At 54.0% G+C, this 21042-nt stretch overlaps 4 protein-coding genes across 10 annotated transcripts; 3 read left to right on the forward strand and 1 right to left on the reverse strand.

The window, feature by feature from the left end:
- Positions 1-59: 59 nt before the first annotated feature.
- ELP5 (elongator acetyltransferase complex subunit 5) lies at positions 60-6904 on the reverse strand. 5 transcript variants are annotated; one of them, XM_067717275.1, is made up of 8 exons: positions 6613-6881; positions 5026-5086; positions 4859-4939; positions 3067-3287; positions 1773-1954; positions 1323-1418; positions 1077-1177; positions 60-431 (listed from the first exon to the last, which is right to left on the reverse strand). In XM_067717275.1, the coding sequence occupies exons 1-8, from the start codon at positions 6785-6787 to the stop codon at positions 317-319; spliced, it is 1032 nt and encodes a 343-aa protein (XP_067573376.1). In that variant the 5' UTR covers positions 6788-6881; the 3' UTR covers positions 60-316. The 5 variants fall into 5 exon arrangements, 4 of the variants coding, with proteins under 4 accessions (XP_067573376.1, XP_067573379.1, XP_067573378.1 ...); XM_067717278.1 differs by lacking the exon at positions 6613-6881 and adding an exon at positions 5239-5393; XM_067717277.1 differs by lacking the exon at positions 1077-1177 and having other exon boundaries at positions 6613-6900.
- Positions 5703-12346, forward strand: CTDNEP1 (CTD nuclear envelope phosphatase 1). 2 transcript variants are annotated; one of them, XM_067717281.1, is made up of 9 exons: positions 5703-6636; positions 9262-9328; positions 9423-9541; positions 9742-9813; positions 10445-10561; positions 10790-10901; positions 11321-11405; positions 11700-11756; positions 12264-12346. In XM_067717281.1, coding segments are annotated over exons 1-9 (732 nt in total). In that variant the 5' UTR covers positions 5703-6534; the 3' UTR covers positions 12265-12346. The 2 variants fall into 2 exon arrangements, with proteins under 2 accessions (XP_067573382.1, XP_067573381.1); XM_067717280.1 differs by having other exon boundaries at positions 5707-6636; positions 11700-12346.
- Positions 12347-13432: 1086 nt separating this feature from the next.
- On the forward strand, positions 13433-15453 carry GABARAP (GABA type A receptor-associated protein). Its single transcript, XM_067717282.1, has 4 exons — positions 13433-13634; positions 14181-14259; positions 14397-14515; positions 14958-15453. Exons 1-4 carry the CDS (start codon positions 13545-13547, stop codon positions 15021-15023), a joined length of 354 nt encoding a protein of 117 aa, XP_067573383.1. The 5' UTR covers positions 13433-13544; the 3' UTR covers positions 15024-15453.
- An 872-nt stretch (positions 15454-16325) lies between these two features.
- On the forward strand, positions 16326-20737 carry PHF23 (PHD finger protein 23). Of its 2 annotated transcripts, none has more exons than XM_067717273.1 (5): positions 16326-16583; positions 18166-18197; positions 18355-18447; positions 18990-19827; positions 19932-20737. In XM_067717273.1, exons 1-5 carry the CDS (start codon positions 16550-16552, stop codon positions 20144-20146), a joined length of 1212 nt encoding a protein of 403 aa, XP_067573374.1. In that variant the 5' UTR covers positions 16326-16549; the 3' UTR covers positions 20147-20737. The 2 variants fall into 2 exon arrangements, with proteins under 2 accessions (XP_067573374.1, XP_067573375.1); XM_067717274.1 differs by lacking the exon at positions 16326-16583 and adding an exon at positions 17579-17602.
- Positions 20738-21042: the final 305 nt, after the last annotated feature.

Here is a 21042-nt window from a genome sequence, read left to right on the forward strand (position 1 = left end):
CCCGCCCAGCCTCCAATCCTATCCACTCGCAACTCTTGCTTAAATAGCAACCAAAGAGCTTTTGTTTTTAATTAAAAAATTAAGATTTTATTAGGCTTGGGGGGGGGTGTCACCTTCCCTTATGCCCCCATTCCACTTTCTCTCCTCACTGGAAGCTGCTCCCTGGCTCATGGGTCACAGGGCACGGCCTCCACAGACACAGGGAACAAAGATGGGGCAGAGACAGGCTAAGGCCAATGCAAACAATGGAAGGATGGTTATGGGTCCAAGGTCTCCCTCTTCCTCCAGTTACAGTCTAGTCACATCTCCTGGCCAGTTAAACATCTAGGTCATCATCTGGGTCTTCTTGGTCCAGGTCATCGTAAGCATCTGGCTCATAGAAAATGTGGCTGGTAGCCTGGCCCAGCCCAGGGCACAGTAGCGCCTGCTGTCTGAGAAGACATAAAGGGAGATTGGTGCTGGTGAGGGTGGGTAATGGGTCATGTCTGGATACCCTCTTTCCTTGACAGTGACTCCCTCTTTGGCCTCCATGTTTTCTTGGTCTAAGTCCCTTTGTGTGACCTCGTTTAGTTAGCACGGAAGCACCACCTGGTACAGGGTAGATACTCCTATACCGCTCTCATAATAGCCTAAGTTCTTAGCAGCTTGAGGGCAAGGATCCTGCCGAAGTCTTGCTTCACCTGCCCACACACTGGGCACAGGACAACAAGCATCTACTAAGCCTTTATTAACCTGCCTCTACCATACCCATCTAGCTTCCTATCGTCTTAGCACCACTGCCTGGAGACAGGGCCGCTTCCCCAGGGTCTGGTCTGGCTCAACCCAGCCCAGATTACTCTAGGGATATCTGTGGAGCTGGGACCCAAGGCTCTAACGGAGAGAAAAAAGACATAAAGGACCTTTGCCATTGCTGGGGTTTGGGTGGGTAGAGAACTCCTCCCCAGACATGCCTCTGGAAGTGGACTTCAGCCCCTATAAAGTCTAAGAGGTTAATCAACAACCTGCTGTTGCCCCACCTCTTAGGCCCAGATGCTGGGCTCAGCTCAGGGACCCGGGCACTGAGGCCCCAACCTTACTTTTCTGAGCTGAACTGGAAGGGCAGGGTCAGGCTATCTTTGGCTTCTCTCTCTTTCTTGGACAGGCGAAGGTTAAAAGTCAAATGAGTCGTGGGGTCCATCTGTAGAGACAAAGGATGCTGCCACTCTGCCCCATCACTGAAATCCCCGACCCCACCCCCAATCTCTGCAGTCTTTATCCCCCTCTCTCCTTTTTCCAGACTCCAAACTGCATCCCCTTGTTCCGGCCCTGGCTCTCTTAGATACCGAGGGAACACGAGGATCTGGGTAAGGCTGGGGCTCTAGGGGCGGCCCCCCTTGGAGCTCCAGGCTGAAGTCAGGAAGGATGGAGAACCACTGAGTCTGGGGAGAAGAAAGAAGAGTATTAAGAAGGTTTTTTTCGTCTTACTGAGCAAACCAGAGAACCAGGACCTGCCGCCCCAGCTCCCAGCCACTTATGTAACTGGCTACTTCCAGCTCTTGTTCTCGTTTTTCATCTCCTGGAAGGCAGTGTCTTTCATTGGTTAAGCTCACAGGATCCAAGCTTTCCAGGCTACAGAATGGGGATAATAAAACAATCTACCTCACAGGGCAGCTGTGGAGATACAACGAGGACAATGCTCAAACCACGAGAGCCTAGGGAAGTGCTCCATCGCATCAGCCGTTTTATTGCTCTTCCTCTCTGACCCCAACCTCCAGTTCTCCTGTGCTTCTGACCTGGTGGGTCGGGCGCTGTTGGGGCCTCCGATAGAGGATGTGGGCTGAGGCCTGGCCCATCGCACCGCTCAGGGTCACCTCGGTCTGAGCAAGGCTGCTCAGCACTCCCAAGGGGCCTGGGCCGTGAAGCTCTTCATGCAGCAGGCCCAGCACATGCACCTGCTCTCCTGGGGAGCTGTCACCTGGAGAGGGACAAGAAAGGTGGTGCACGAAGGGCAGTAGGGAGCATTCAGGGGAGGCCTGGGATCAAATAGTGAAGAGGAAAAAAGGAAGGAGAGGGCCACGTTCCCTCAGAGCTCTGCCAGGATCCTGACTGACCTCGGCCAGTGTCACTGCCCTGCTCTGACCTCTTTCAGCCCTCACCTTTGAAACACTTTCTTATTCCAATGCACATCGAATCAAGGCACTGCTCTGACATCATTCCACAGGAGCGCCTCAAGGCTTTCAGGATGGAATCCACACTTTCAGCATCTGTTCTCCGCTTGTTTTCCAGCCTCATCTCTTACACACTGAACCATCTGCAGTGTCAGGAACTTGCCAAGATCCCAGTCAGTGCCTTAGATCCCCTCTTTCCTTCCTTCCCTTTTAGCAGCATTTACAAAGCGTCACACCGCACTAAATACTTGCATTTTTAGGTTGGACTGTATGAAATTGCTGATATTTGATCATATCTGATCTACAAAAAAAGCAATTCCAAGTGGTTCATCTTCATACTATAAACTCCCTCCTTCCTTGGCTTTTACTGAGGAAACAGAAGCACTGTGAGACCAAGCACCTGCATACCGAGCTAGGTATCTGACTCTAAAGCCCATTCTAGTACCCACTGTACTTTAGGGCTAGTCCCAGTGCCCCCAGCTGGACAAAATGGCCCTTGCTCTTCAAGACATTCCTTCCTTAAGGTACTCTGTGCATGTTCCTTTATCATCATGGTCCTTATCAGACTGTCTAGTAATTGCTGGTTTACTTGTCTATACCTTTACGGAATTTTGAGCTCCTGGAAGGCAAGGACCTGACTACAGTTAGCCTTTATTTTTCCATTATCTAGAACTCTACCTGATACAGTGTATGTATGCGTATGTTTGTTGAATGAATGAATGAGGGAAAAAAAAACTTGGAAAAGAAAAAAAAGAGTAATTAGATAGCATTATGAAGAAACCAAGAACTAGAATAAAGGCTAAAGAGATGGAAGAAAGTCCAGTTGGAGATCCCTTATATGTTTCCTGTTAGGGTGGAAAGGGGCACATCCCTTGGCAGGGGGAATTTATGGTGGGAAGAAATGAAGAACGAGTCTCACCATGGCAGGAGTCCTGATGGCTCAGAGTGTGCAGAGTCTGGCAGAGTGTGGTGCAGGGAAGGTGAAGCAGCAGCCAGCTGAGGGAATCGAGAGCAATAGTGACAGGGCCAGGATCTGTCCTCCTGCACAGGGCCCTCAAGGCTTCCAGGGGACCCCCAGGAAGGGTTTCCCCAGTCTCTGACCAGTTGAGAGGGTCTCTAAAGAGGTCATGGTAAACCAGCCTGCAAAGGGAAACGGAAAGGCATGATCCTACTGCCCTTCCCCCTAATCTCCAAATTCAGCTTCTGATCTTTGTGGCTTGTTTCTCAATTTTCACTAATATCCTAAACATTAGTGAAAAGTTCTTACTGAGAAGTAGAAAACAGTAATTGAGAGCACAGACTTTGGCATCAGGCAGCCCTGAGCTGCAAGCTTGGTTCTACCTGTCCAAGGTCACCTAACTGATATGTTACTTCACCTCTGTTAAGACTCGGTTTCTTCATATATAAAATAGGAATACCAACCTCCTGACAGCACAGTACTAAGTGATGCCTAAAGTGTATCATTCTCGAATGGATAAAGAGAAAAGAGAGGACCTGAGACATGGTTCCTGCCTGTAGGACAGCTTAGAGAAGGTCAAGAATCAAGTCCTGAGGTACTAACTACAGATTACATAGCGATTCAGGAAAACAGACTGGCATGGACTAGAAATCCTGGGAAAGCTTCACAGTGGTAGAACTTGTTCCCAGACATCTCCTTTCTATCTTCTGCTTCTCTTGTGAATGCCATCTTTACAGCATCACCTCTACTATAACAGCTGATACAAAATTAGGGCTCAACAGACAGGTGTAAACTGTTATTATCCACTTAGCTAACCAGACCAGGAAGTAATCTTTCTTAACCACCAACATAGGTGGATTCAGGTACCTCCTGATCTGGCTGCTTTCCTCTACCCCACATCAGTCTGTTAAGCCCTGGAAATTCTACCTGCTAAAGTCCTTTTACATTTGTCCTAAACTCTCCATCCCTACTGCCACTGTCTTTAGCCAGGCCTCTGTCGCCTCCTACCGCTATTCTCTAAGATTCACTGGAACAGGAATCATGTCGGCTTCATTCACTGCTCTAGCCTAGCTCAGCTCCTGGTTCACAACTAGTTCTTAACCGGTACTTATACATCTGAGTGAACCTGCATTACTGCAACAGCCTTCCCACCTGGTATCCCTATCTCCTGGCTGCCCCCTCCTAACCCATTCTCCACACTGTGGTCACTGGACGAGTCTTTCTAACAAGTATGATGTTATCACTCTCCTCCCAAATTTTCCTTTTCGTGCTCTGTTAAGACCTTTTACTACCAGGTACCTCTCTCTGTCTGACCTCAGGAAGCTCTTCCATCTCCCATGAACAGGTATGCCTTCCATACCTCTCTAATTTTGCATAAACTGTTCCTTCTGCCTGTAGGACAAGTCCCTGTGTACCCTGCAGTTAGTGCTGATGCATGTTGATCACCAGATTCTGAATAACTCAAAAGGCAGCAGACGTTTATTCTTGTTCTCCAGTCCAGCCTCTAGTGCTAACCTGTACTGTCGGCCTTTTATTACTCTGTTCCTCTCATCTTCTATGGTCCCTGCTTTGGATTCTCCAGATACTACTCTTCATCATTCCTCTTACTAATTCCTACCTCTTGAAAAACCCATATCCGTTCGATGAATAAGTAGCTGCTACTACGTATCAGGTTTGCCTCTGTTGCTGGAAGGGGAGTTCCTCAGCAACAGAGGTCCCAAATTCAATTAAATCTCTTCCAATTTGTACTTACCGGCTGTTGATATTGGAGTCAAAACCTTCACGAAACTCTTCTTCGCTCACTTCACAGCCCAGGATGTGGACTTCCTCCCCACTGAGGCAGAGATGAGGGGGAGTGTCAAAGAGTGGGGCCCAGGCTCCCTTCTCGGGTAGGACAGCGAGACACTGCGGGATACTCACCACAGTGCAGATTTCTTGATAAGCGCCTTCAAGAGGCTGCGCCCCTCCCACTCCACGGAGTCTGGGGAGAGCGAGGGACGGAAAAACAGCCTGAGAACACTGAGGTTTTCGCATTCGCGAACCGGTAACGGCCTCCACCCCTGGCCTCTTACCCACGGCCCTTCCTCTCCACTTCCGCCCCTTGGGCCCTGCTCCTGTGTCTGTGACCCTCACCCCGCAGCAGCACCAGGCCACCAAGAGCCAAGAGCGACTCCAGCATCTCCAAAATGCGTCGCGTCCCTCTTCGGACGCCCTCTGATGGCGTCACTACCCATTGCCCCGCCCCTCCACATGGAAGGGGCGGGGCATCCACGATCTCTCCCACTACTAAGACCTGCCGTAACCTGGCGTGAGTGGTGCTTAGGTTCACTATCCCAGGAAGGCTCACGCGGATCGACCCCTCCTGAGCCCTGGTGCACAGACGCAGGGACGACGCCCCTCTCTACACTTTTACCGTGACTAGGGCGGGAAGAGCCGTTGGGGCAGTTGTCTGTGGGAGGGGCAAGTGGCCGCGCAAGCCCGCCCGACGGTCGGAGCCTCTGGCGCAAGTGACGTCACTCCGCCCCGCCCATGCAATTCGAGGCGGGCCTGCTTTGCCCTAGGCCCCGCCCCAGCACCACCCTCCGCGCATGCGCGATACTGGGGCCTTGTTCGGAGCACGCTCCACTTTCCTTATCCCCACCCCCGAAGACAGAGTAGGGGGAACTTCAGCCCCGGTGAAGCGAATACACGTCACCACCGGAAGTAGTGTCAGAGGGGAAGAGGAGGGGGGAAGAAAGAAAGAGGGAGGCCTTTGGGCGGTAAAATGGCGCCTGTCAGAGTGGGAAATCCAGCTGCAGAGGCTGCAACCCCGCTTCCTAGCGGCTGAGGCACCCCCGACCTCGGGGAGGGGGAGGCCGCTCCAGTCCAGCCATCCGCGCCCTTCGGCTCCCCCTCCCCTCCTTCCCGACTCCTTGGCTCAGCCGGTCCGTTCGCCGCCACCGCGGCCCTGCGCCCGCCGCTGCCCCCGCCCGCCCCTTTCCCGCGGGCAGCCCCCTAGCGCGCCTGCGCAGCGGGCCACCCTCCGCTTCCCCCTTCCCCTCCCCCTTCCTTCTCCCTCCCTCCCTTCTCCCTAGCCCCCTCCCCCACAGCCCCCTCCCCCAATTCTCCATCCCCTTCCCTCCTGGTCTCGGAGGACCCCATCGTAGCCCGACCTGTCTCGGCCCGCAACCTCCGCGAATTCGTCGGTGCCACTCCCCGCCCATGTGGGCCCCCGCGGGCTGCCCACGCCTGTCCCCCAGCTCCCCGTTCCGCTGGGCTTTCCCCTCGTCGTGGGTGGCTTTCTGAGCCGCCCGCTCCGTGCCCCTCTCTGCAGCCTCTCCTGCCACTCGGGGCCCCCGTTCCCCCTCCCGGTGGCGGGGGGCTGCCCCCGGGGGGCTGGCGGAGCTGGGCCGCGGGGGCCCCGGGGCCGGCGGTGCCGGGGTCATCGGGATGATGCGGACGCAGTGTCTGCTGGGGCTGCGCACGTTCGTGGCCTTCGCCGCCAAGCTCTGGAGCTTCTTCATTTACCTTTTGCGGAGGCAGATCCGCACGGTGAGCCTGGGTGGGCGCTGGTGGTGGTGGGGACCTCTGTCAGCGGTGCTCGAGGGTTTTTGGAAAGTCTCGGGCCTCTGTTTGGGCCTAGAGACTGAGCCCCGGCGGCAGCTTTTATCGCTAGAGAATTAGAGCACCCGTCGCTGGGCATGGGGTGGGACGGGGAAGAGGAAGACCCTTGTAGTAGAACCGAGATGATGGAGGGGGGCTAGATGGGAAAAGGATTTGGCAACTCTTGGGGGCTAGGGTGATGGGTGGGGTGCTCTTTAAGAAAGCTGGAGTTGTTGCTAAAGAAGCCGGGGGGCGGGGAACACCTGTTTGATGGCAGCAGGTCTGTTGATGTGGCCTTGTGAAAGACCCTCCTATTATTTGGAACCTCCGTGTGTGTTTGGTCTCATAACAAGGGAGAGACAGGCTCATGTGCCAGGGGTGGGGGTGGGTGGGGGGCGTATGTCACCAACAAGGATGGGAACGTGGGAAAAGCCCTGGGTGTGAAGGAGAAACCCCTGCAGTTCAAATTAAGGGAACTCTTCCAAAAAGGTCCTGAAAACTCATTTCATAGTGTGAGTGTGAATATTTGGGTTTATTAAGACTTTGAGATTAAAAAAGATGCATTTATCATTGGCATCTTTAGTTGTGGAAGGGAGCACATTAAAGTTTGGGTGTCCCTATCAGAAGACGGTGCTTGTCAGTTTAAGGTTTGAATGTGAGGGCACGCTTCTCAGATTGTTTCTCCAGGAGACCCCAGCATTGTGAGGGATACTGTGGGGAGTGTATCTCTGGGTTTCCTCCCCCATAGCTTTTCTCCAAGGTCAAACCTCCTTAGGCTAACATCATTTAATGTGCTCTGTGTTCTCACCATCACGGGGGAGAATCCTCTGAAGGAGTCTGGGGAGGATTCAGTGAGCTGGGGTGCAGAGGGTCTCCAGTCTGTACTCTGGCATACCTCAATAAAACATGAAGGAATAAAACCAGGTAGGGGCTGCCTAGGTCAAGGAACTTCCAGAAAGCCCTGAGTGGTAGTGGTGGTTGACTTACTGATTTGGGGAATGGCCTTGGATTCAGTGTCTCCTTTACTACTCCACTCCTTCCACTTCCTGATTTAGGGTTTAGGGTGAGGATTGTTTCAGGGTGGTCATGGTTGTAGGCAGGGCTGTTTCCCTGAGATAAGGGTTAGGAGCCAAGAAGAATCGGGTCAGAGATACGGAGATGTGTGGACTAGCTCCTGGGATTTTCCTTACGTGTTAGCTGCTGTCCTCTCTTCCTGGCCTTGCTCCGAGCATCTCCCCTTCTTCCCCTAACATAGCAGTTTTCTGTTCTGGGTGCAGGGATGGGCTCCAGCCCATGCAGAGACTGGTTCCTTGCAAAATTGTTCTCCTCTGGGCAGCACTGACCCCACAGCCTTTTGTCTTCCCTTCCTTCCTTTCCAATCTGGTTTCTCCCCCCACCCCCTTTCTGGCAGATGCTTAGAGCATTCCCTACATGCCCCGCATGTGCAACCCGAGATAGCAGGGCAGGACACCCGAGCTGTTGCAGCCCTCATCGCAGCCCCGAGAGAAAAGAAGGGCACATGCCTTGGGATTAGGGGGAGAGAGCCCTTTGGTTTGCACGTGGAGAGCCTGGTTCGTGAGGCTTGGGGCCTAGGGACGGACTGTGCTTAGAAGAAAAGAGCAGAGGAGGGAATTGCCAAGCTTTGCATGGGAGAGATTTGAGTGCTGGAAACAGGAGCCTCTAGAGAAGGCTTGGAGAAGCTGGAAGGCCGAGATGGTGATGTCCTTGTCCCTTCCTCACCTCCCACTCACAGCCCTTACTTCACTCTGGCCTTCTTGATACTCTATCGGTCTGCCTGGTGAGTGGGGCTTTCCAGTGTTCTCTGCCTTGCCCTGGGTACCAGGATAAGGAGGCTGTTCAGAGGGCTGAGGTTCTCTACAACTTGTGACTTGGCTAGTAGAGACAGAAATGGACAGGTGGCTGGTTAAAATAGGCCTGGTGGCCCCCAGCCAGAGGAACTTAGCTGACCTGACAACCCCTGGATTCCCTCATTCTCTGTTCCCCTTAGTGACCCAAGGACCTCCCCTCCTGACTCCTACGCCCTGTCCACTAAGGAATCTGAGGCCCTCAGCTCCCAACAGGAGGTGATGAGAGGTGTCACAGAGAATTCTTGAGGTGGAGGTGGGGAGGGCCACGCATTTCTTTGTTCCATGTAGCAGGATAACATCATGGTTAAGAGGGCACGTTCTTGGATCAGACTGCACAGGTACAATCCTGCCTCCACCATTTCATTGATTCTAATGTAAGTGACCACCCCTGCTATAGTGTTCTAGGAATACAGCCACGATTGAGACAAAATCCTTGCTTTCATTCTAACTGGAGGGGCAAACTGCTACATAAGACAATTCCTAGCTGTGGGGTGTTAGGCAAAGTATTTAACTTCTCCAAGCCTTGGTTTCTTTGTCCTTAAGATGTAGATGATATTGTTATTATTAGGGTTGTTCTGAGGATTAAAGAAACAACCCTAAATTACACTATGCCCAGTGTATGGTAAATGTTCAACACGTGCTTCCTATTACTAGTGGGGAAGATTTCCTTGTCAAGGGTTCTAAACCTCTCTCTTCCTATTCCTAGGTAATTCAGTACCAAACTGTTCGATATGACATCCTTCCCTTATCTCCTGTGTCCCGGAATCGGCTAAGTGAGTATGCTGACTGGGAGGAACCCTAGCTGAGGTAGGGTTCAAGGTCTTGGCTGGAGGTTGGTTGGTGTTACCCCTTCCCGTTGTGGTTCAGGCCAGGTGAAGAGGAAGATCCTGGTGCTGGATCTGGATGAGACACTTATTCACTCCCATCACGATGGGGTCCTGAGGCCTACAGTCCGGCCTGGAACGCCTCCTGACTTCATTCTCAAGGTGTGTGGGGCTGGGAAGTGATGGAATGGTTACGTCTGTTATTCTGCTCAATTCTTTGCCAGTCCCAGAGCATCTCATCCCTGGCTGTGTCCTCTGGCAGCCTGAAGGAGGGAAGCAGGCAGTGGGAGGGTGGGGGGTATCCTTTAGGCCTGTGTTGTGGTGCTCAGGACTTCTCCCAGCCCTGCTGTATTCCTCTACAGGTGGTAATAGACAAACATCCCGTCCGGTTTTTTGTACATAAGAGGCCCCATGTGGATTTCTTCTTGGAAGTGGTGAGTTTCCAGACGCTGAAGGCAGCTCTGTGATGAAGCAATGGTTTTAGGGCTCAGGGAATTTAGAGGATTTGGAGGAAGTAAGGGATCAGGAGAAATGGGTAAGGGCAGTTTTGGAGAGGGGAGGTTGTAGGATGCTCAGAGAATGGCTTTCGATAGTTTGGGTTCATTTGTTTTGCTGATGCAATTCTATTCTTCCACAGCCTTCCCGCTCTTTTTTTTTTTTGCGGTACGCGGGCCTCTCACTGCTGCGGCCTCTCTTGTTGCGGAGCACAGGCTCCGGACGCGCAGGCCCAGCGGCCATGGCTCACGGGCCCAGCCGCTCCGCGGCATGTGGGATCCTCCCGGACCGGGGCACGAACCCGCGTCCCCTGCATCAGCAGGCGGACTCTCAACCACTGCGCCACCAGGGAAGCCCCTTCCCACTCTTTTGTTCTTGCATCTGTGAATCTTAAGGGTATATGGTGCCTAAGACTCTTGAGTTTGAGGACAGTTTCAGAATTTTGTGTCCTCAGAGACATTCAGTGTTGTTGGAAGTCCTGAAGGACTCTGCTAGAGTCTTAGTAAAAGGGATCTATATGTCTGAATGATCATCTCTTCTGACACCTTCCTCTCCTCCAATCTCTTTCAGGTGAGCCAGTGGTACGAGCTGGTGGTGTTCACAGCAAGCATGGAAATTTACGGCTCTGCTGTGGCAGATAAACTGGATAATAGCAGAAGCATTCTCAAGAGGAGATACTACAGACAGGTAAGGGCCTAGCGTCCAGGTCTAAGAGTGAGGCTTGGGAGGCAGGCCATCAGGGAGGGACCTGAGTTTAAGGCAACTGCCCTGGAATGGAACCTTCTGAGGGTGTGGGGGAGGCATACTGTATAATCCCTTTTGTGAGAACTGGCTGCCTGTGGGCATTGTTGGGATTGGGGGAGCAATCACAGAGGGCGAGTCTCCTTTTGATGACCAGCTCACCCTGCCTTCCAGCACTGCACTTTGGAATTGGGCAGCTACATCAAGGACCTCTCTGTGGTCCACAGTGACCTCTCCAGCATTGTGATCCTGGATAACTCCCCAGGGGCTTACAGGAGCCATCCAGGTACAGGGGACGGTGGTGAGTCTGGCAGGACTAGGAAGTGGTTCTGAGTAGGTATTTTGAATGCATGGAGCTGGGATTCCCTGGTTTACAGTAGGTCAGGATGCAAGTTGTTTCTCTTTTAAATGAGATGTTCCCCGCCCCGCCATATCCATTTCATAAATCAGATTTCTCATATCAAATTGCTTCAGGTACACACAAGGCAGTAAGTTTGACTAGAAGCCTCGCCCTAGTATGAAATACGGTGATTAAAATTTTATTTTATTTTGAAGAATAAATCAAGGAGGTTTTACTTAGGTCATTCAGTTTGCGGGGGGGATATATATTTTAAAGTAATGAAACCCACCCCCAAATAAAAGGAAAAACACCCTATCTCTCTTGAATCCTTTGTTTCTTCTCATGTGCCTTTTCACCCACTCTAGACAATGCCATCCCCATCAAATCCTGGTTCAGTGACCCCAGCGATACCGCCCTTCTCAACCTGCTTCCGATGCTGGATGCCCTCAGGTAAGGGAAGCTAGACACTTAGATTTCTGAGGAGAGAAGCGGGTGGGGGATCCCAAGAAGGAATAAAAGTTTGTCCTGTTTTACTTTACTTATCTCTTTTCCCTTAAGAATATTACTTTTGAACAAGGTCTTTTTAAAACTCATCACTTTTAGCCTTTGGGTTTTGGGCAAACTGAACCTGTCTCATGTGAAAACGGTGATCCTTTCCACCCCACGTCTTCCGTGAGGCTGCCTTACACTAGTGTGAGGATATCAACATAAGGACTCTACCAATGCAAGTTATTGTTGTCCCAGGTTCACCGCTGATGTTCGTTCTGTGCTGAGCCGAAACCTTCACCAACATAGGCTCTGGTGACAGCTGCTCCCCCTCCACCTGAGTTGGGGTGGGGGGGAAAGGGAGGGTGAGCCCTCGGGATGCCGTCTGGTGCCCTGTCCACTGGTGAGGACTGCCTGGGCAGGGTCTGCCCCTCCCACCCCTCTCTGCCCTGGGAGCCCTGCACTCCATATGGAGTCTGGATGGACACAAGGGCCAGATTCTCAAGCAGCCTCACTCTTAACTTCGTGTTCGCACTCCCTGGAAACCCCAGACTGGGATATAAGCGGAGGCCTAGGAGAGCCGCAACAGTGTCTGGTGGAGAGACAGGACTGGCCAGAGTGGGAGACAGACATTCGGTAATCCGGGAGGCTCAAAGAGAAGCCAAGCCAGCTTTGTTGTGATTTGTTTTTTTAAAAACTCTTGTACAAAACTGATCTAATTCTTCACTCCAAGGGCTGGGTTGTGGGTGGGAAACTGGGATTTTGGGCCACTGGATTTTCCCCAAACTTGTCCCCTCCCTTTCTATTTTCCCTTCTTCCTAGATTCCCTCAGACCTGTAACCAGCTTTCTCTCTTTTTTTTTTCTTTTCTCTCTTTTAAACCATGCATTATAACTTTAAAACCAAGGCTGCCCTAGGTCCTTCTCTGGGGTTTTGGGAAATGAAGGGAGGGGTCTGTGTTCACACCCACCCTGTCCCCTAGGCAGAAGGAAAAGAGGGTGCTGTAGACCCGAGGGGTAGGGGGAATGGTGGTGTTAGCTTTCCCTGGTGGGAAGGGACTTAGTGACAGGATGGGCGCCCTTGTCGGGGAGTGAAAGGACAACTGTGTGTCCTGAGGGAACGTGAGCTTCAGTGCGGTAGGACGGAGAAATACGAAAGGAGAGACCTGGGCGCCGGCAAAGCCAGCATTTCGTCTAGGGGGTTGACGTGAACAAGCTAAGCAGACGCTGCCCCTGAGCGGCGTGGGGCGGGAGGAGGGGGGGTGCTCCACGCCACCGCCGGGCAGGCCGAGCACCGGGGCTCCACCTCCCCAGCGCTTTCCTCCCCGAAGCCTAAGCCGGCTCTACTTCCTCGCACCCGCCACGTGACGCCCCGCCCTTCTCCGAGATCACATGATTCTCGGGTACAGACAGTGCAGTATTCTTCCGCGCTGACGTAGTCCTTACTTTTCGGACCTCCTCTCTAGTCCCTATTGGTCCACTCACCCCTGGAACCTAAGCGTTCCGTGCGTCTCTCCAAACATACGTTTCGTTTTTGCCCTCTATTTCCGGAGACCACTTCCTCCGCTTGGGTACTACTTTGTTTTGGTGTCAACGGCCGCCTTCAACGTACCAACACGTTTCGTGAATAGCTCTCGTAATTATCTGCTCTTTTTCCTGTACGTTATTTCCGAAAAGAACTTTTGGAGAGCCAAGTCTCAAATTACGGTTACCATCTTCCAGCCATTTTCATCATTACCTTCCTGGGGGGAACTCGGAAAATGGGTTTTCAGTTATTTTCGACGATAGCAAAAGCCAACAGTCTTTCCTACGCCGCCTGCGTAGCCTCCAAGTTGATTCCAAAGCTATTGCACTGACGGCGTGGGGGTGGCGGTCAGTAGGTGGTGCTACGCTAGTGGCGTTAGGACCGTTGCGCTAGCGGCGTAACATAGCAGGCGGGGAGGCTCCTGCTGGTCGGGGGCGGGGTTGGTGAATAGGGAAGTGGCCCAAGTCCCGGGATCGCTCCGCCGAATCCGCCCGCGCGTCGCCGCCGTCGCCACCGCCCCCCATCCCGGCCCCCCCCGGGTTCCCTCAGCCCAGCCCGGTCCAGCCCGGTTCCCGGGAGGATGAAGTTCGTGTATAAAGAGGAGCATCCGTTCGAGAAGCGCCGCTCTGAGGGCGAGAAGATCCGAAAGAAATACCCGGACCGGGTCCCGGTGAGGACAGTAGCCAGGGCCGAGGGCGCGGGGCGCTGGCGCTGACGCCACAGCTCGGGCTTGAGTCCGGGACCCGCAGCGCGGGCCTCAGGCTGCCGGCTGTGGCGGGGTTGGGAACGAGACCGAAACTGCTCTCCCTGGGACCGGAGGTGAAAGGAGTGGGGTAGCGGTAGAGCTGGGGGTGAGAGGATGTAGACGCGAGAGACAGACCTTGAGATTCATGTGGGAAGCTGTGGGGCGTTTGACAGTCTGAGCTTCACATGGGGTTTTTGAAATTGAAGCTGTAGTCGGCCCAGACAGGTCATCCCCTTATGATTAAAATAACGGTTTGTTATGATGCCCTGTTTAGGGATCCTGGATGTTTAGGTGAATTTGAGTCAGTGGGGTCAGAATCCCTACTCAGGGCTGCGCCGCGTGTTCAGAGACAAAGAGAAATGAGTCTGGGGTAGGTGTGGGTGCTAGGAATGTTGTTGTTTGAGTTCTTGACAGGTGGAGCTGTCGGGCTATATACCTAATGTCTCCTAATTTTAACCTTCTCTTTAACAGGTGATAGTAGAAAAGGCTCCCAAAGCTCGGATAGGAGACCTGGACAAAAAGAAATATCTGGTGCCTTCTGATCTTACAGGTGGGAATCTGACCCAATACCGGGTTTGCTTCCTGGGGGTGGGAGCGCAGTCTCTGTGGGAGGAGGCTCCACATAGAACGTGTTCTTTTGAGGGCATTTGTGATCTCTGACTTTATCAGGCCTTGTATCTTTGGCAGTTGGTCAGTTCTACTTCTTGATCCGGAAGCGAATTCATCTCCGAGCTGAGGATGCCTTGTTTTTCTTTGTCAACAATGTCATTCCACCCACCAGTGCCACGATGGGTCAGCTATACCAGGTATGGTGCCTGGGAAGTAGTGGAGGCTTTGGAGAGGAGTTGGAAGCACTTGAGAGGGAAAAAGTTTTAAGTCAATTCTTGGACCAAACTGGCTTACTTAGCTCTCAATTTTATATTTGCTCTTAAAATTTCCACATAGTCCTGGGTTGGGGATTTGGACAGGGCCGTGGGAGTAGAAAGAAGAGAGAATAGTGAGCTGGAGCAACTGTTGTGATGCAGACTCTCCCCAGGCCCCTCCCTGTTCCAAGGCAGCAGAGAACAGTTTGAGGTCTTTTTGCCCAAGACTGTTGGCTAGAATAATACTGTTCAACATCTAGGGCCTGGAGCAAGTGAGAGGGAGAGTCAAAAAGAATGGTTTTGGAAGAATCTGCCCCGGTGGTGGGTGGTTCAAGTAACTAAGGCCCAGTTGCCTGAACACTGTTACTTTCTGCTTTCACCCCAGGAACACCATGAAGAAGACTTCTTTCTATACATTGCCTACAGTGACGAAAGTGTCTATGGTCTGTGAAGCTGCTGTCCCTAAGGTGGGGGGGTCCCATTCTACAAAGAGAGAGGTGGCCCCCCTTCCTTGACCTGCTCCTCCTTGAGGGTCAAACACCACCTCCCTTTTTCAGGACCTGCACTTCCTAATGTTTGAGACTCTCTTCCAGCCCCTTTAAACACAAGAGTTAATGTGGGAGATGGCCTCTAGTACCCACTCTTTCTCCATTCTTCCCCTTTACCACCTTTCCCATTCTGCTTTAGACTTCTTGACTGTCAATCTGTGTCACATCTGGTGATTGTTTTGGTTTCTTTTCCCTTTCTAACTGCCCAAGGGGCTCAGAACCCCAACAATCCCTTCTTTTCACCACCTTCTTTTTTGGGGGTAGATGGAAGGGACTGAAATTGTGGGGGGAAGGTAGGAGGCACATCAATAAAGAGAAAACCACCAAACTGAACTGGATTTTTCTTTGTGTTGCTCCCCTCCCCCTTTTGTTCTCCCTCGTCAGTGGTGGGGAAAGAGGAGGTTGGAGGGATAGTAGTATATTTTGGTTTGTTTTTATGTTGGGCTTTTCCTTGTGCATAAAAAGTGTGCTTTTGTTGTGATGGATGGAATACTGAGTATCATTTCATGAAAGTTCAGTTTTATATACGTGTGTATGGATTGGGTCCTGAGGTTATAAAAAAAAAATTTTTTTTTACTGTGGGTTTCTGTGGAAGTTTGAAAGCACCTGCTTTAGATAAACCATCCAAGTTTGTCATAATCTTTTGGGTGAAGGAGATTTTCGAGTGTGGGAGCTAGTAAAAGGACTCTGTCCTCAGATGCATGTCGCTTAGACAGACTTTGTGCCGGCGCGAGGGATCCAGTGGAGTGTAATCCAGGAGAGGGAGAACACGGGGAGGAGGGAGCCATTATCACCGGGAGAACTTCATCTCCCAGCAGCCTTTTCTCTGTCTGGCCGGAAGTGGGGCGGTCCCCCGTGGGTAGAAAGAAGCCGCAGAATGAGGCAGTATGGTGGCCGAAAGTTCTAATCCCTTCTTTCCCTTCGTCCCCTTCTTTCTTAGCCCCGCCCAGCCTACATTTCCCAGGAGCCTGAGCGCACTCTTCCCCTCTCCCCTCTGCTCCCAATCTCCCCGCCACTCCCCGGGGGAGGCGATCGGTTTAGTGCGCCTGCGCCAATCCGTGGCTTGCTGGGAACTGAAGTTCCGGAGGGTTATGCAGTGTCCTTTTTGCTGCCCCCGGACGGACTATAATCCCCTTGATGCATTGCGCGTTAGCGCCCGCGAAGGGAGGGGGGAGAGAGGAGGAGGGAGGGAGGAGAGAAGGAGGAGGGAGCAGGCGGCCGGCGGCGCGGGGGGAGGGGGCCCGGTCCGGGAGTGCGGGAGGCAGTGGTAGAGGGAGGTGGCGGCAGCGGCTAGCGGACTCGAGTCACAACCGAGTCGAAGCAGACACCTCCGTGGAGCGAGGCAGTAGGAGCACCGAGCACCGGAGGCGGCACCGGGATCCCCGGCTCAGGGGAGGGGGGCGCCGGACCGGGAGGAGGGGAGGGGGCGATGCTGGAAGCCATGGCGGAGCCCAGTCCCGAAGGTGAGCTCTCGACCGGTACAGAGCGCTTAGCCGGCGGGGGGCGGGCGAGGAATCTATTGGCAAACTTGGAGGTCGAGCCCCGGAGCCCAGCGGGGGAGGGCGGGGAAGGGGTCGGGGGCCTGCCCCTGGAGGTGGGAGAGTGACGAGTTGAGAGACGTTGGAGAAAGAGGAGTGGGAGACTGGGCTGGGGGTAGTTGGAGATCAGGCGCTGTGTGTGTGTAGGGCGGGTGGGGTGGGATGGGGGAGCGGGAGCTGGAAACCCACAGCTTCGGGGGTTAGGGGCCGAAAGGGCCTCCGGCAGGTTGGGGCCCTAGAACTGGGAGGTCGGGGGAATTTGGGGGCCGGAGAGTTGTTGGGGAGGAAGGATGTAGAAAAGGATTGAGTGAGGAGCTCGGTAGTTCGCCGAGGTGGGGGAGTTTGTGGCGGTGGTGCCGGAGCTCCCGGTAGTTGCCGCCGGAGCTAGCCCGGTGATTGTTGGAGGGGTGGGCAGATAGTTGTGGGGAGAAGAGAGGGTCTGGGTATTGTCTGCGATAGAGAGACCTATGCGGGGGGTGGTTGTGGGGAGAGGGAGCCGGGAAGCGACGAGAGCTGGCTAGTTTTGGGGGCGGTAGGGCGGGGTGGGGGTTTAAGGCCGGCGAGTTGCGCCGGGGGGAGGGGGGGTTGGTCGGTCGGCGAGGGTTAGAGCCTGGGAGTTGCGGAGGGTGAGGGGGGCAGCAGCGGGGGTTGCTGGGGAGGAAGAGAGTAGCTGGTTGGGGGGGGCTCGAGTTTAGGGGTCCGTAGCCTAGTGACTTGCTGGCGAGTCCGGGGGCAGGGAGGGGGGGCAGCGGCCGGAGAGAGCTCGGAACTGGGCCCGGGGCCCGGCGGGGAGCCCGAGGAGCTCGAGACGGGGAGGGGCCAAAGCCCCGGATGGGGGCGGGGGGACGGCGAAATTGTGGGGAGCGCGGTAAGGGGGGGCAGGTGGGGCCGCGTCCGGGTGAGAGCTCTCAGGTCTGTCCCGGCCGCGAAGTGGCGTTGGATGTGTGAGCCCGTGTGTGTTTGGTGGGGGTGAGGGGCGCGCCGGGCCTCGTGCTCGAGTAGAAGGGGCCGGAGGGCGGGGAGCGGTTCGGCGTGGTCATCCTAGACCCTGGGGGCCGGCGGGCGGCGTGTGCGGTCGCGGAGGGCCCGGGGCGGTAGAGCGCGGCGGGGTGGGAACTCCGGGCACTGGGCGCGTGTGAAGGACAGGGGCAGGCGGCAGCCCGGGCTCGGTCCGGGGAGCGGTATGGCGGGTGGGGCGCCGAGAGAGCCGAGGAACCCGGAGTCTAGAGAAACCGTGAGTTGGGGGTGGGGGGGGGGCGGAGCGCCAAGCCTCCGGTGGGGGGAAGGGGAGCGCTATAGCGAGGCCTGAGAGGGCGCCGCGCCCAGGCTCCGCCCCTCGCGGGGCGGAAGGGGGAGCAGCGGCGGGTCCAGCACCGCTGGGGGCCTGCTCGCCTGGCTGAGGGACCTGGGAGAGGAGGGGGTTCACTTGGGACCTCGGAGGTTGAGAGGTGGGGTCTTACACCGACTCTTTCCTAGTGCCTTGACTCAGCTTTTATTGCTTTCACAGATCCACCTCCGACCCTTAAGCCAGAGACTCAGGTGAGGTTTCTCATTCTTTTGCAGCCCAGTATTACTGCAGGATCTCCTGCTCCTTCTCTCTCCCTCTCCCACTTTTTCCAGATTTCTCACTCCAGGGACTATGCTTTTGGGAATGTCCCTCGTAAACTCTGTGTGCTACATATTTTTTTCCTTTCAGCCACCAGAGAAACGACGGAGAACAATTGAGGATTTCAACAAATTCTGCAGTTTTGTTTTGGCCTATGCTGGTTACATCCCCCCTAGCAAGGAGGTAGGGACAGGAGGACAACTGACTGGAGGGTGGTGTCCTAGGGCTGTAGAGGGGCTCTTGAGATTATGAGACTGTGTTACGTTGTAGGCAAAGCCTAGAAATTATATGTAAGACTAGGGAAATGGAAATTTTGGTGGGAAAACTAGTATCTGGAGTGGGGGTGGGACTAATAGGTGGTTTGAGTGCAGTGAATGGTTTTGGGGTGCTCTAAATGGAAGGTGCTTTTGAATAAAAACTTTAGGAACTGAAAATGGTAACAAATGAGGCTGTTCAGAAAGAGCTAGAGAAAAATGGCTCTGGTCTGGGGGATGCTGTGTTGTGAAGGCAGTGGGCATTGGGGAGATGGTTAGAATTTGAGGTCAGGGGTAACATGGAAGTGTTCAAGAGGAGGTGCTGATGGGAATTGGGATGGGGATAAGTTTTCTGAATACAGTAAGATTTAGTGGTTTTGGCCAGATATTTTGGTCTTTTAAGTTGGGTGTGTATAGGGGCTGAGATGACCCTGGGCCCCTTGCTGATCCTGGTCTCTTCTCCCCTTTAAGGAAAATGACTGGCCAGCCTCCGGCTCCAGCTCTCCATTGCGAGGTGAGAGTGCGGCAGACAGCGATGGCTGGGACTCAGCCCCCTCAGATCTCAGAACCATCCAGACCTTTGTTAAGAAAGCAAAGTCATCCAAGAGAAGGGCAGCTCAAGCAGGTCCCACCCAGCCAGGACCCCCAAGGTCCACTTTCCCTCGTCTGCAGGCCCCTGATAGTGCCACCCTGCTTGAGAAGATGAAACTCAAGGACTCTCTCTTTGATCTAGATGGGCCCAAAATGGCATCTCCACTGTCCCCCACATCCCTGACACATGCCTCCCGGCCCCCTGCTGCTCTCACCCCAGTGCCCCTTTCCCAGGGGGATCTCTCCCAGCCTCCTCGAAAGAAGGACCGAAAGAACCGAAAGTTGGGGCCAGGAGGGGGGACAGGCTTTGGGGTGCTTCGGAGGCCTCGGCCAGCCCCTGGGGATGGGGAAAAGAGGTCTCGAATCAAGAAGAGCAAGAAGCGGAAGTTGAAAAAGGCAGAGCGGGGGGATAGACTCCCACCTCCTGGGCCTCCCCGGGCACCCCCCAGCGATACAGACTCTGAAGAGGAGGAGGAAGAAGAGGAAGAAGAGGAGGAGGAAGAGATGGCAGCAGTGGTAGGAGGGGAAGCCCCAGCCCCTGTGCTGCCAACACCTCCTGAGGCTCCTAGGCCCCCTGCCACAGTGCACCCTGAAGGAGTCCCTCCCACTGACAGTGAAAGCAAGGACGTGGGCAGCACTGAAACAAGCCAAGATGGAGATGCCAGCTCCAGTGAAGGCGAGATGCGGGTCATGGATGAGGACATCATGGTAGAATCAGGTGAGAAGTTTGGGGCTGCCCAGGGGTAGCTGGGTTGGTGGGTTTGGGGGTATTGTGGATCTAAGAGCTCCAGCAGAACACCAAACAAACCTTCTTTTCCCCAGGTGATGACTCATGGGATCTGATCACGTGTTACTGCCGAAAGCCCTTTGCAGGCCGGCCCATGATTGAGTGCAGCCTGTGTGGAACGTGGATCCACCTCTCCTGTGCTAAGATTAAGAAGACCAATGTCCCTGATTTCTTTTACTGCCAGAAATGCAAGGAACTGCGGCCAGAGGCCCGGCGGTTAGCGGGGCCTCCGAAATCTGGAGAGCCCTGACATATGCCATCTCTAGGCTGGAACTTCGAATGGCAACATGACTTGGGAACTGAGCCTCAGGGTCATCAGCCTGTCCCCCGGAGCTGGGATGTTGGCCCACTTCAAGGCAGAAATTCCCAAGGGAGGCTGGTTTGGAAATGAGTGATGTTCCTATCCTACCCTTCCTTCCCATCTTGTGGACTTGAACTCGGACCTATTGCAGTTGGGGGTGGGAAGCTGTCTGGGTCCCTAGACACTTAAGCTCTGTCCCTTGGACCTGCCACCGCTCACTTCCTGGGCCAGGGTTGGAATTGGGATGGAGTGGGACGGTTGTCTATAAAACTCTAGTGTAAATATAGCACTCCCCTCCCTCATTTTTTCTTTTATCTCACTCCCCATTTATTCTACACCGGTTGTATTTTTAATTTTGGACTTCACCTTTTGAGTATGGCAGCTCAGAGGTGGAGTACCAACCAGAGCTTGGCCGAGGGAGGAAGGAAAACAGAAAGGTGACGATGTTCTCACTCACCTCTTTTGTTTTTAATAATATTGGCCAGCTGTTTGTACAGACAGCCTTCGTGTTGTAAATAAAGCAGAGTGGGCTCTTTTGTGTTTATAGCCCTCACTGACTGTGCTGCTTGGGAGGGAGGCTTTGGAAAAGCTGGCTGGAGGTGGGGCTGAAACTCACCTCTCTTAAAAGTCCAAGCTGAAAATGGCCTGGCGCTGCGCCTTTTCCACCAACCCTAGGACCTCGATTGGCTTTGCCCCACCTCACCCCCCAGTCAAGGACCTCCCCCCCAATTCCCACCCTCACCTCCCACTTGCACGCTCCAGCGGATCATATAGTTGCTTGAAGCTCTCTCCCTCAGGGGGTAAAGCGGGGTGCCCCCTGAGGGCAGAGGCCAGCCGAGCCGGGG

The sequence above is a fragment of the Pseudorca crassidens genome, chromosome 19, assembly GCF_039906515.1.
Source record: "Pseudorca crassidens isolate mPseCra1 chromosome 19, mPseCra1.hap1, whole genome shotgun sequence".
Lineage (NCBI taxonomy): Eukaryota > Metazoa > Chordata > Mammalia > Artiodactyla > Delphinidae > Pseudorca > Pseudorca crassidens.

Coding starts and splice junctions, on each gene's coding strand:
- CTDNEP1 (XM_067717280.1), top strand. CDS start 6,535: ATGATGCGGACGCAGTGTCTGCTGGGGCTGCGCACGTTCGTGGCCTTC. Junction 6,637..9,261: donor TGCGGAGGCAGATCCGCACG/GTGAGCCTGGGT, acceptor TCCTATTCCTAG/GTAATTCAGTACCAAACTGT. Junction 10,902..11,320: donor GGCTTACAGGAGCCATCCAG/GTACAGGGGACG, acceptor CACCCACTCTAG/ACAATGCCATCCCCATCAAA.
- ELP5 (XM_067717275.1), bottom strand. CDS start 6,787: ATGCCCAGCGACGGGTGCTCTAATTCTCTAGCGATAAAAGCTGCCGCC. Junction 3,288..4,858: donor GACTCCAATATCAACAGCCG/GTAAGTACAAAT, acceptor TTCCCTTTGCAG/GCTGGTTTACCATGACCTCT. Junction 432..1,076: donor TTCCAGTTCAGCTCAGAAAA/GTAAGGTTGGGG, acceptor ATGTCTTCTCAG/ACAGCAGGCGCTACTGTGCC.
- GABARAP (XM_067717282.1), top strand. CDS start 13,545: ATGAAGTTCGTGTATAAAGAGGAGCATCCGTTCGAGAAGCGCCGCTCT. Junction 13,635..14,180: donor AATACCCGGACCGGGTCCCG/GTGAGGACAGTA, acceptor TCTCTTTAACAG/GTGATAGTAGAAAAGGCTCC. Junction 14,516..14,957: donor CGATGGGTCAGCTATACCAG/GTATGGTGCCTG, acceptor CTTTCACCCCAG/GAACACCATGAAGAAGACTT.
- PHF23 (XM_067717273.1), top strand. CDS start 16,550: ATGCTGGAAGCCATGGCGGAGCCCAGTCCCGAAG. Junction 18,198..18,354: donor CCCTTAAGCCAGAGACTCAG/GTGAGGTTTCTC, acceptor TTTTCCTTTCAG/CCACCAGAGAAACGACGGAG. Junction 19,828..19,931: donor GGACATCATGGTAGAATCAG/GTGAGAAGTTTG, acceptor TCTTTTCCCCAG/GTGATGACTCATGGGATCTG.